Source organism: Symphalangus syndactylus, chromosome Y (genome assembly GCF_028878055.3).
Source record: "Symphalangus syndactylus isolate Jambi chromosome Y, NHGRI_mSymSyn1-v2.1_pri, whole genome shotgun sequence".
Lineage (NCBI taxonomy): Eukaryota > Metazoa > Chordata > Mammalia > Primates > Hylobatidae > Symphalangus > Symphalangus syndactylus.
Window position 1 is genome coordinate 21,123,037 of NC_072448.2, and position 14,008 is coordinate 21,137,044.

At 39.5% G+C, this 14,008-nt stretch overlaps 1 protein-coding gene across 1 annotated transcript; it reads right to left on the bottom strand.

Moving 5' to 3' along the window:
• Positions 1-323: 323 nt before the first annotated feature.
• On the bottom strand, positions 324-13,027 carry LOC129476739 (RNA-binding motif protein, Y chromosome, family 1 member A1-like). Its single transcript, XM_055269600.1, has 10 exons — positions 12,894-13,027; positions 10,769-10,881; positions 10,169-10,272; positions 6,974-7,151; positions 4,913-5,065; positions 2,791-2,905; positions 1,719-1,829; positions 1,189-1,299; positions 1,016-1,104; positions 324-608 (listed from the first exon to the last, which is right to left on the bottom strand). Exons 1-10 carry the CDS (start codon positions 12,995-12,997, stop codon positions 409-411), a joined length of 1,278 nt encoding a protein of 425 aa, XP_055125575.1. The 5' UTR covers positions 12,998-13,027; the 3' UTR covers positions 324-408.
• Between the last annotated feature and the right edge of the window lie 981 nt (positions 13,028-14,008).

Genomic DNA, 14,008 nt, shown 5'->3' on the forward strand with positions numbered 1-14,008 from the left:
GAATTTGCTTTAAGCATTTGCCGCTAACCAATAACACCAGGCACTTCGCATTACATGTAAAATTTTATTGTGAAAATTGTAAGGTAGATATTACATCTAAACACTTTTCAAATAGCATCAACAAGTATGAAATCACTTTGAAAAAAATTCCTTTTCCTTTGAATACCTCAAAACATTCATGGAGGAAGTTAGTATCTACCTCTCTCCACAAAACCAATATGTTTCTCTTAGTAATACGCAGGTAACGATGCAGAAATAACATTTCAATTTCTGATTTGCAAACAAGGTTTGGCATGCAGTAACTATTATTTGGAACACTTGCTTTAATATCTACTTAGGTCTCCTTTTGCAGATCCACTTTCCCCACCATCTACTGTACATGCCACATAACTTGAGCTACCATAAGCTTCACGAGGAGCAGGAAGGCAGATTCCTTCGGCCTTTTCCGCAAACATGCTCACGATCGCCGTAATAAAAATCACCACAGCTCCTTGAGTAACTCTCCCGACTTCTGCCATATCTATCTCCTTTATTACCATATGCATGGCAGGTGCTTCCATCATAAGACATCCGAGGCCCTCGTGCAGGTGGTGCACCATGAGAGGCCCCTGCAGGGTTGATAAAATAGTATGTTGGACTACGTTTAAACATTTTTACTGCTATCATTAAAGCATGAATTAAAGTACTATTTGGAAATATCTGCTTTCCTCTGCCTTTGTTGACAGGATATTAATCAAGCCTTCAATGGTCAGAAGGTTTTATTTAAAAGAAGTGTAAGAGCATTATTTTGAAGCTTAACAACCTTCATTCTAAAGTAAATGTTGAGTCACATTTTCTTAACGTGAACTGAAGTTCTCACCTTCATATCATTCCCTATGCTTTATACTGTTATGAATACTCAATACTTAAACATGTTGCATATGTCCTTTATAATTTTCCTTAGAATTTCATTAAAATAACAATCTGGTCTATTAAATAAAATTCTGTAATTTACAAATCCATCCTGGACCCTTACCATATCTCTGAAATGCATCTCTATAAGAACTTCCACCTACATGTTCGGAGTGATCTCTACCACGGGCCTCGCTGTAGCCATCGCAATAACTAAATTGAAAAAGAAAAGTTTTTTAATGTCAGAACGAACAATTTAAGAAATCTATTTCATAAATCCAGATAACATTATACTACCTATATCCTCTGGAGGAATATTCATCCCAACTAGAATGACCATAATCACGGTATGCATCGTCTTTAGGTGGTGGAGCATAATCCATGGTTTCTCGGCAACTTCCATGATTTCTGTGTGCACAAGTTTAAGCAACAAATTTTAAATTTTCAACTTCTAGTGTCCAAAACATAACTAAATTACAACTTAAACACAATTACATTGCCAAACATCTAAATAAATATTGCCCCAAATAAAATGCCCAAAAAGCCCAAATGCCCAAAATGCCCAAATGCCCAAGAGGCACATGAAAAAGATACTCATAATCAGTGGTTCAGAAAATGCATTTCAAATCCAAAAGGAGCTTCCACACTTCACACACACACACACACACACACACACACACACACACACACGAAGGGCAATAGATTTTAAAAAGCAGGAAACAGCAAGTGTTTGAGAGGATGTAGATCAACTGGAGCCCTGATACAATGTTAGCTGGAATGAACAATTTAAGAAATCTATTTGACAAATCCAGAAAAAGTTACAGTACCTATATCCTCTGGAGGCATGCTCATCCCGAGTAGAATGACCATAATCACGGTATGCATCGCCTCTAGATGGTGGAGAATAATCCCTAGTTTCTCGGGAACTTGGATGATTTCTGTGCGCGTAAGTTTAAGCAACAAATTTTAAATTTTCAACTTCTAGTATCCAATATATGACTAACTTACAACTTAAAGAAAATTAAAAGGCCAAACATCTAAACAGATATTTCTCCAAATAAAATAGGCAAATGAATGCTCAAAAAGCGCATGGGATGGACATTCATATTCAGTGATTCAGAAAGTGCATTTCTTTTTTTTTTATTATACTTTAAGTTCTAGGGTACATGTGCGTGATGAGTTAATGGGTGCAGAAAATGCATTTCAAATCCAAAACAAGGTAACATATTTCACACACAGACTGGAATGGCAGTAAATTTTAAAAAGCAGGAAATAACAAGTGATTGAGAGGATGTAGGTAAATTGGAACGCTGATACAATGCTGGTTGGAATGGAAAACGATGCAGCTACCATGGAGAAATGTGGTGGTTCCTCAAGAAAACAAACATAATTATCACAGGACCAAGCAATTCCACTCATATACACCCAGAATTGAATAAGTGTACTCAAACACATATTGGTGCATAGAAATACTGGGGTGGAAACATCCCAGATCAAATAATGGCTTAACAGCCTGTGGAAGAAGTGAAGTGCTATGATGTAAATGAACCTTCAGGACATCACGCAAAAGGAAAGGAGACAAACACAAAAAGTCATGTCGTGTTTGAGCACGTTAACATTAAATACCCACAACAGGTAAGTTCAGAGGCAGAACACAGATTGGTGTTTGCTAGCAGCTGAGGAAAGGGAGAAAACGGAAGGGACTGCCTAACTGGTAGCTGGAGTTTCAAATTGGAGTGATGAAAATGTTTTGGAACTTGATGGAAGTAGTTGTTGCATGACACAGAATGTACTAACCACCACTTAACTGTTTACCTTATAATATTTAATTTTGTTACGTGAATTTCATCAAAACAGTAAAAAAAAAAAATCAACTGTGTTTTTTAATTTTTCCTTTACCTATCCTTAGTTGCATAACCATCATCTCTCGGTGACATATGACCATTTCTCCAGGAAGAGATTGTTACTCGGCGTGGAGGAACTCCATAATTCTCTCTTCTTCGTGATATGGGACCTTCAACATTAAAATGATGGAACATTATGTAAAGAACACCAAACCTGAAACACTATTTTCTCTTCTCTCAAATAACTTTTTAAAATTATTTCTTCTGTGACTCCGTTCTTTGTTTCCTAAATTACTAGACAGTCATGATACTGTGAATGCTTCTTATGGCTCTGGATAATCCAAAGGCTCCCACAAGGCCAGTTCTTCCAATGAAGCTGAAGCCGAACATTAATTCTTAGGTAGAAGTTCATTTGTAGTGGTTAATAACTACTTACTTATTATTTGCCTTTTCATATGAATTACTGACGACTACTCATGACACAGGGAAAACATGTAAAACCATCAAACTCTTCACTGATTTTAAAGTTTACATACATTGTCCTTTCTCAGCCGAAGAAAGTGAATTTCCCAATATCATTCAGTCCATCTCACATACACATAAATACAGCTACCTTTGAACGCCTATATGCTAAATGTTTACATAAAAGTTCTCCCTCATCTCTAGCTGGTTGGCTCTATCTTCAATGTTGACAAATTAAAATGGACTAGTGAAGATTTTCTAATGATGGCCAAGATTTGCTTTTACTGCAATAAGCAATGCTATGAAAGGGGTCATTACAACATTGTTGCCATTTCAAAATAGAAAATTTTCTCCTTTAAGGTACTCTTCACTTGCTATTCCTTAGAGGTCAGTGTTTCACATATGATACCTTCACTGGCTAATTTCCCAATGGAAATGTGTTGGCTTGGGTATCCTGAAGCCAATAAATACCTCCATTCACCGACACTCTACATACGAAATGTAAAATTGAAAACGGCAGTTTTTAATTTCCTCCATATTAGGATGGAGGACTAAGTAAGAACTTTAATTTGTTCTGCCTAAACCTCCTTGCTAAGAACTTGTCTTTACTGTCTTGTTTTCTTCTGCTCAGTCTGCAGTCTTACAATTCGCCTTCTCAAACATATTACTTCTATTCAATGCTACTGCTCACCTCATGTTGCTTAGTTCTCAATGCTCTCCTCAAACAATTTCAAATCTTACACTAAGGATCCTGGGTTAATGCTTAAACATCGTGGTACAATCTCAATTATTGACTTCCATACACCTGTATTTCACAACTCTGCATTTCTGTGATATCCACTTAATTTAAGAATTTTGGACTCCTACATGTCTACCTTTCAAGCCTTAAATTTATTTTTAAATAATATTTCAGCCCAATGACTCCTTGTCTGCTAAATGCTCTTGTGGTTCTTTTGAATCTTCATATAAGCAGTGAGTATGCCTTGCACATACGCATTACTGAGGTCTCAGAACCTGGATGGCCAGGCTCAGCGGCTCACACTGTGAGTGAGTGTGGAAGGCTGAGGCAGCTGGACCGCTTGAGCCCCAGGCTTTAACAACAGTTTTGACAACGTAGTCAGATCCTCTCTCTACAAAAACATAGGAAAAAAACGTAGCTACGTGTGGTGGTGCACGCCTGTAGCTGCAGAAACTCGGGAGGCTGAAACAGGAGAATTTCTTGAGCCCAGAAATTTGAGGCTGTAGTATGCCATCATCTCACCAGTGCACTCACACCTGGTAAGGGCAAGACTCCAACCCAACAAAGTAACTGAACAAGCAATTTTTAGAATGGGACACCAGGGGACCAATTCCAGGGGATCTAGGAAATGGAAGAATTAATTACATGAAGAAGTCTACCATCAAAGAATACTGCTAGGAACTTTTAGAAAAATTAAGGGGAATTTTCTACCAAACACAGGATTAAAAGGAATGTTGGCCTCACTCTAATCACTTCTTTGGTCTGCAATCGGGAGCTCAAGTATTCCTTCAACATAAATCTGAAATGTACCTAGTGAGATAGAAACTATAATAAAAGCTATCAATCAGTAGTTACGCTCATGTATGTGTCACTTCTCTTTTGCTCTATGAATTTAAAGCTAACCATTCAGGTAAAAGAGCTCATTTTTACTCATACAAAAACTATGGTCTTTCTGTCAGGTAGCGGTAGCATTTACCTCGGTTTCCCATCCAACTATTGCTTCTTGCCACAGCACAAGGAGCAGACTTTTTAGGAGGAGGACCTCCACTTCTTGAAGAGGGACCTCTTTTCACTGCAATGAGTCCCCTGGCATAACTCATCGTGACATCAGGAGTGTATCCACCATCATCTGTATTTCAAACAAAATCTTTTTAGTTAACTAACATCACTGTTTCTTAAATGGCTGAGTTTTAGTTGTTTACAAATATTTTCTACATTTTATAACAAATTCACATTTGTCTAAGCTAATAAAATTAGCATTCCTACATGATATTACTACACTTCAAGCAATAAACGTCCATGTAGAAAATCTAGAAACATACTCAAGTATCATAATATGTTGGTATGAGACAGAGATGTGGGAAAACAGGGGGCAGAAATCTATCCGCAAAATATATGAATATAATATGCATAAAAATATTAAAAGAAAAATGATAAATGACTGTTTATATCATTCTGTAATGAGGAAAAATATTCAAAGCATATCATAAAGATAAACTAAATTCCATCCAAAGAAACTCAAATATTTCCAATACCAAGAAGTGACATATCAGGAAAATACATCGTCTCTAAAATCTGTGAACACAATATAGAATGCTTAAAATTCCCTTACGAGACACTAATTTTCAGATTAGACTATGCTAAATTTTTAGTCTTTAAGAATTGCATGTTAAATAATATAAAAGTATTTTATATATCTACAAAAACGTAGATATATGCCAATTGCCAGGTGATGTTACAGGTTAGAATATATATACACATTCTCGTACGTGGCAGAGTATAATTGAACCTCACCCTCAAGATCAATGGAGACAAAATAACCATGAAGCTATGCATCTTAAAATGGAGCAAACACTGCAATTTCAACTTGAAAAAACATCTCCACTTAATTACACATCTGGTGATTAAAACTCCAAGTTAATTGTTAGAGTTTTGAAGGTCGGTTAATAGATAATACAAGTTAACCAACAGCTTTATTTATTTATTTATTTATTGAGATGGACTGTTGCCCTATCACACAGGCGGGAGTGCAATGGCATAAACTTGGCTCACTGCAGCTTTTGCCTCCCAGGTTCCCGTGATTCTCCTGCCTCAGCCTCCCGAGTAGCTGGGATTACGGGTGCACACCACCAAACCAGGCTCATTTTTTTGTATCGTTAGGAGAGACAGGGTTTCACCATGTTGGCCAGGCTGGTCTGGAAGTCCTGACCTCCTGGTCCACCTGCCCTGTACGCCCCAGGTGCTGAGGTCACAGGCGTGAGCCACCTCGCACAGCCCATGCAACAGCTTTTTCTTTCTTTCTTTTTTTTTTAAATAGATGGTTTGTTTTTCTTTTATATGTCAAAATGGACCCCTCATTTCTGTTAGGTAAATCACTCAATAAATATCATTTTCAGTGACTCGTCCTCCAGCAAAGAAAGGTACATACGTGTCTGTGAAGCAGTCGTTTTTACACCTTTCCAGAGTCACAGACTCTTTTCAGAAATTAAAGTTCTGCATTTCTTAAATTGAAAATGCTTTATGGCGGACCAATGTACAAACTCTCCCTATCAAAATTACAAAGCAATAGATTTGCATAGATGTTGGCACGTGTATACACAAGGAAACAAATACTGCAAAATCAATCTTAAGTACTGAGTTACTTTTTCCTGTTGGAAAGTTTTAAGTATTACATCGTCCTTTGATAATACAACTGATATGAAGTTCTGGGCCCCAAAGTAGAAAACTCTTAAAATATAATCCACATAAATGAGTTCTGCAGAAAACCGGTTAAGTACAGGCAATCAGCATTCATAAACACAACTCAGTTTGAATTGTGTGTTACTTCAATGCAAACTTATTACAATTTTAAAACAAATTTTAGATATTACTTCAATCATTCTTATAATACACCTTTAGTACTCACAAATAATTTTGCTTTTTATCAATAAGTTAATTTTCTGTCCATAAAGGAAATAAAAAAATTGAGAAATTTCGATATCTTCAACCTTATTTTCTTTCAGTCCTATGGTTCCATCTTTATATTTTAAAACATTACCTAAGTGTCCTTCATGGGAGGGAAGCCACCCTCTTCTTCCTTCACTACTTCCTCTTGCAGATCTCAGACTTCCATAAGGGCTTCTGTTTCTTGAGGAAGCTGGTGGTCTCCACCTACCACCACTTTGAAAAGATGGTTTCTTGGCTTGTTCTACTTTTATTGCTTTTCCATCCAAACACTACAAGTATTAACGGTACTATCAGTTACCACTGGCACATTTAACGTAAGCACATTTTACAAACATTTTTGCATCAACTATAGTTCAATTTGAGGTATTCTCTCCAAAAGGAAATTATTTTACTCCTAAAATGAACACATCTTTCGCAATGCCAAATTTGAGACATTTACTGAGCACATGCCTTCCATTAAGGGATCAAACACAAATTCAATTATTCAAATTCCTTGAAAACTTCTCCATTATTAAAAAAAAAAAAAAAAAAACTCAAACCTAAAAAAAGATTCACCCATCACACATTCTATGGAGGAATGGGGCACATCTGTTTTTTACAATATATAATCCACTTCATCTTTGTATTCACATCACTCATTTAAAGTTTCACTGTCCCAACGAAACCTGTGTCCTTTTTAAAAAATGAGCTTACTTTTTCAGAATGATTAGTCACATTAGTCATTATAAGTTGTTTCTTGTTGGATTTGCTAACACTTACATAAAATGTCCCCATATGATTTACAATTCTACATTTACTCTAAAAATGTTTCTGTAAATGTGATCCTTGTTTGATCTCATTAAAGATTTTTGCCTTATTCATTTCTTATATTGCCTTACTCATTTCTTATATTGCCTTAGATGTGCCCCTAAAAAACAATTCGTAATATAGTACTTCATGTAATTTCTCAGAAATGCTTAAATATCCTAATTAACTTCACAATAACATTTTTCACTGTAATCTTTTCTACAGGCCACAGCAATTTTTGAAAGCAGTTCAGCTAATAACGAGATTTAAAAATTACATGGCTTTTGTTATTTGGAGGAAGGACTTAAATCCCTGACAAGACCTCTTGAAGCCACATCGCCAGTTGTTCCTACCTTGAAACTTCTTTCGTTATTTCTGGGCTCAAAATATTTTCCCCAGATTTGCCCATGGCTGCTTCCTTCCCCGTGTTCTCAAGTCAGCCAAAATTCCTTAACTGTTAATTCCACCTGAAAACTCTAAGAATCTCCTTTACTGGCTATCTTAACATTTATGTGCATACAACATTCATATTTAACACAATAAAATATGTGAGATGAAGTAATTTAGAAATAACATTGGCCGGGTGTGGTGGCTCACACCTGTAATCCCAACACTTTGGGAGGCTGAGGCAGGTGGATTATGAGGTGAAGAGATACAGCCCATCCTGGCCAACAGGGTGAAACCCTATCCCCACTCAAAGTACAAAAATTAGCTGGGCGTGGTGGCGCGCCTCTGTAGCCCCTGGTACTCAGAGGCAGAGGCAGGAGAATCGCTTGAACCCGGGAGGCGGAGGTTGCAGTAAGCCAAGACGGCCCCACTCCGATCCAGCCTAGGGACACAGCGAGTCTCCATCTTAAAAAACAAACAAACGAACAAAAACTTTTCACAAATTATCTGCTGTTTTGCTTGAAAACTTGAGGGAAAAAATAAATTATCATAGATTTCTATACATAAGTCAAAATTATCTCCATACCTACCACAAAGCCATGAACCAAAAGCAACTTTCGGTTTCTACCACAGCTTAAAATATTAATTTATAAGAGTGAATAAAAATGTACTTTCTGCTATGTGCCAGGAAGTGTGCTAGATGTAACAGAAATAAAAGCAATTAGGAAGACTTAAATATGCAATATATACAATTTCACAATCAATATATTAATATATAGTACAGTGAGTACAAAATACCTACAATATGCAATGAGGAAGAAAATATGAAATCTATATTGTTTTTGAAGCATCAATTATTATTTCTGAGACATACGAGGGGAAGGACAATTCTCAAGAAGTCCAAAAAACATTTTGGGGACAGCGTAAAGACTAACAGGAGCTAAAAACAGATTGGGATAATGTTAACTTTTTCATTTTATTTACTTATTTACTTTTCAGACGGATTCTTGCTCTGTGGCCAGCCTGGAGTGCATCGGCGTGATCTCGGCTCACTGCAACCTCTGCCTCCCTGCCTCAGCCTACTGAGTAGCTGGAACTATAGGCGCACACAACCAGATGTGGCTAATTTTCCTTTCTTTTGGATTTTAGTAGAGACAGGGTTTCACCACGTTGGCCATTATGGTTTCGTTCTCCTGACCTTGTGACCTGCCCTTCTCGGCCGCCCAGTGTGCTGGGATTACATGCAGGAGCCACCATGCAGGGCATGATGGGGATAATGTCATAAAGCAAAGAAGCACTAAAGGGCACAGAAGGAAATGATCTTGACTACAATGTAAAGGAATTCAATAATTAATATAGTTACATGAAAGTTTAACGCTTTACTAAACACACAATCCCTAGATTTAAGACTCAACAGGACAGGAGACCATTGGTTGAATCAAAACAAGTCCTCAAACACACTGGAGAAAGGAGTCATTAGGTATTCATGTTACGTAACTCACTCTGGTGACAGGAAAGAAGTGTCCTTAGGAGAAAAAGCAAGGATGCGGCAAAAATGTCAGTTACTTCTTCTGTTATCTGACTTCAATGTTCTCATATTATTTTCTATTCTCAACTACTTAACATTTCCTTAAATGTAAAGGTCTTATTTAAATATACTTTCTCAAGAATATATTTTCAGAAAATATATTCTTCAAGAAAGAAAGAATCTTTCCTTCTTGTGAGTCTGTCTAGATATCAATCTACAGTTTGTCTATGCTCTAAAAGTATTTCCATGAATTGGAAGTACTTCAATTAACAGCATGTAATAAATATTGACTTATTACTATCATTTACATGAGGGTTCCTTATAAGTTTTAAAGCTCTTCGAAACCTTTTAAAATCTATTTACACTCATACTGAAATACAAACATAGAAAAAGGTTACCATAAATTAATTTATATAATGTTAATTCCAATACCCTTCCAACTACACTTGCAGGTATATGGCACAAAGAAGAGGATGGCTTCATATGACATTCTACTATCTTCGAAAGTTTAGTAATATTAAAAGGACCCAGAAATACTGTTAATTGAAGAACAGAGTAAGAATATTCATAATAAGGGACTCTTACCTTTCCATTCATATCTTTGGCAGCATTCTTAGCATCTGCAGGGTTCTCAAAAGTAATAAATGCAAAGCCTCTGCATTTGCTGGTTCGATCCTTTATCAAAAGAACTCAAATACATGAAAACATTTTACATTAATATAACGGACTCATCAAGGTGCTAACCATCTGAAAGTTATTACATCAAACTAAAAAATAATTGCATTTCACGTCACTATTATTGTTCTTAATACTGAGCCACCCCTATAGTCAGTCTGTTTTATTCCAGTTTGTTCCTGAACTCCACAACACATTTACTTTTCCTCATTTTCCTTTCTACATAGTAGGTTATCCTTTCCATAGAACCTTAACCTGGTACTATGAGAATTTTCCAAATATCAAACAGGTACTACAAAATAAGAGTTTAAAACAGATAAGGCATTTTAATGTAGGTATACAATGAACTTTGAAAAAAATATATCTTTTCAAAACATATATATATATATATATATATACGTAACATACAGATTTTAAACATACATGTTGAAATATACATATGAAAATACACACACACACACACACACACACACACATACACACACACACACGCACGGTTTTAAGAGTTACCTTCTGATATGGGACCATGTTTCCCAAATACTGCTTTAAGCATTTTCTCATCGGTCTCTCTATTGAGGCCACCAATGAAAAGCTTGCCAGGACGATCTGCTTCTACCATTGTGCTGTAATGGTAAAAAACTATCTATATTTAGGTAAAAATAAATAAGCTAAAAATATAAAATCTTATTACATACTGTGTTGAAAATCCAAGTAAAATTCCCTTCCCGAGCGTGACATATTTTTAGTATTTCTTACCTCAAATATGTAAAATTCGTAACACTCAGAGCAAAGGGGCACTAACTTCATGGACAACTGCTGCATTTTAGTCTGTACCTGACAAAAACCTCATTTCTAAAAATTAGATAAGAAAAGCTATCATAATTTTCCTAAGTTGCAATATGAAGAATACCCCCATTTAAATAATTTTATTTGAAAACTATCTATTTATGAGCTACCGTGTGATGTTTTGCAATATCTTCTTTCTTGAGATGCCTATCTCCTGTCGCCAAAGTGCACTGTTCACCACAGCCTCCTCCACCCAGCCTCAACTGATCTTCCCACATCTCAGCTTCCCAAGTGGCTAGTATTACAGGGGCTTTCTACCACAGCCGTGCAATTTTTTCTGTTTTTAAAAATAAACAAGGGTTTCCCCAGATTGCCCAAGCGAGTCTCCAAATCTTGGGCTCAAGTGTTCTACCGGCTTGGGAGTACCAAACTGATGGGATTTCAAGGCTGAATCACCACACTCAGCATGATATTTGGATAAAAGATTAAATCAAGCTACTTAAAATCTTCTCGGGAGAGAATATTTTAAATATTTTTACAATCTTTTAGTGAGTTGAAATATACAATAGGTCAAAGATCCTCAAACCCTAGTCTTCAACCCGTACCTTTCTGTGGCTTGAATGTGATGCCGGAGGATGACATGTAATACCTGTCTGTGGAGAATGTAACTTACGCCTGAGGATGACCTGAGGTGGTACAGTTTTATCCGGAAACCATCCTCCCTACTCCCTCGCTGCCCCTCCCTGTCCCCGTGGCAGCCCCACTGCCCCACCTGTCCTCTGTCACATGGCTCCTACCGGAAGACCCGCCCCACCACGTGCCCCTTGGGGACCTGCCGCCAGCCCCCACTCCCAAACGTGTCCACCTCGCCGCCTTCTTCCCCTGCGCAACCCTTGTTTGAGGAAAAATTGTCTTCCGCTAAACCAGTCCCTGATGCGAAAATAGCAATGAAAGAGTCCATTATGTTACCCAGGCTGGTCTCAAACTCCTGACCTCAAGCCATCCTCCGACCTCCACTTCCCAAAATGCTAGGATTACAGGAGTAAGTCAGTGTGCCAGGTTAACAGAATAACTTAAGCGCATCAATTTTGTTCCCGTTTTAGGCTACCTAACTCCATTTATCTCGATTATACCCACTTATTCGGTTTAAATTATTTACGGTGCCAAAGATACATGAAACATGTTTCAAATACTGCCCTACAACGAAGGAGACAATTAAAGGCTAAACTGAGATTATTTATGGCCCCATATTTCTACATACCCTAAAGTTACACCATTTATGTCCAAATTTGATAATTTCTTCCAAGCAAATCAGACACGTGACATGTGCTAACCAAAAGTGTAACTTTTTAATCGCAGTGGTTAAGTCTATTGCCTGTATTTTGAATTATGACCACATTCACAGAGAAAACCCGCTTTAACAAAAAGTGCACATGAAAACAATGGCGCCTTAGCACCATCTCCCACAACTAGTCGGACATAGTAGGTAGTTAAAGGTAGAATCCTCAAGAAAAATCAATGAGTGCAACGAAAATGAGTTTCTTAATAGCACTAAGGAGTTCTCTCCCCACTGTCTCCTCCCGTAATTCAACACCCACACATAGCAAACCCCTCCCCTTGTATAGACAAAATCCCAAACCTTTGCTTTCTATTCTTGCCGAGAGACCGAGCTGTCCAGAGCAACAGCAAATACGGCGCTTTTTAGTCGGACAAAGAGCCTGAGGTTCGCCTGGCCCTCAGGTCGTACGGATCCGGCTTCGGAACACCACAGGGCCAACCGCACGAACGACGCCAGGCGCTAACCTGAGAGGGACGGACGCCGGAAGACGTGCCCGGAAATCCCGCCTACCTCCAGCGGCCAATCATTGCGAAGGCGGTGGGCGTCGGCCAGTTGTTGCGAAGGCTGCCTGCGTGTCCTGAGGCGCCCCGCCCCTGGCTGGCCTGCAGCTCCATCCTCTCGCGGTAACTCTTCTGAGATGCCGCTTGTGCCTTGTGCCAGGTGGCGGTGGATTCAGGCACGCAGGAGACGGGAGCCCTTTGGAATTGTGGTCCTCCTGAGTGTGGCGAGACATTAAACCACAGGGAACACATGAAACATCTCACTTCATTAGGCAGGATAGGCTGTTGGTACTGAATATTGCCGAAACAGAGGGGAGAGAGAGAGGGACCAGCGCTGCCCGCTGGGGCGAGGGCAGCGGCGGTGGCTTTGGGGGATTGGGGCAGGGCGGGTGCGTGGGACTAAAGTCGACTGGTACACTGCTGAGGTGGAATTCGTCTGCACCAGAAGCTGAAACCCTGCAAGAATTCTCTCTCCCAGGTCTAGGCAAATACAGACTGAGTTTCATGGTTCCTCCCTGAGGATGCTGTACTCACAGGGGCATTCCAAAGGACTTCTCATCCTGTGCCCTGGGAACACCGGAGGCCAACTGCCATAGTCGCCAATCCAGTGACCCGCGTGCACTGCCTTGCTGGCGCAGAGGCTCTCGCAAGTACAGCGGTGGCCGTGGTGCCTGCTAGCGGGGCTCTGGAAGCCAGGGCCTTGGCCTCCAACTCCAGGGCTGCTGTGCGCAGCTAACCCTGCTGGGTATCTGAGCCCCATTCTGAGTGTGGCGGGCTAAGGGCCCTGTGGGGCTCCTCCGGAACCCTGTTCCACATAGGCGTGGGGCGTGCTTCTCAGCACGGCAAGGCCCGCACGCCTCTCCGGGAGTCGTCTCCAGAGTCGAGGGGCCCCGGGGGGTGTGGGGTGGGTGGCACAGGCTTTGCTCTGTGGGAGCCTCAAGGAGGGCACCATGTTAAGGCTGGAGGCTGTGCAGGAGAGGTCGGCCTGTGCCCAGAGCAGGGAGGCAACCCTGGGGGAAGAGGCATGCTAGTGGGGGATGTCATCACTGCAGAGATGGAGGTGGTGGCCAAGGAGGAGGCCAGTGTGGAGCCGCAGCAGGAGGACCTGCAGGCACGGCCTGGCCC

Coding starts and splice junctions, on each gene's coding strand:
- LOC129476739 (XM_055269600.1), bottom strand. CDS start 12,997: ATGGAGCTGCAGGCCAGCCAGGGGCGGGGCGCCTCAGGACACGCAGGC. Junction 7,152..10,168: donor CCAAAGATATGAATGGAAAG/GTAAGAGTCCCT, acceptor TAATACTTGTAG/TGTTTGGATGGAAAAGCAAT. Junction 1,300..1,718: donor CATGCCTCCAGAGGATATAG/GTACTGTAACTT, acceptor TTGTGCACACAG/AAATCATGGAAGTTGCCGAG.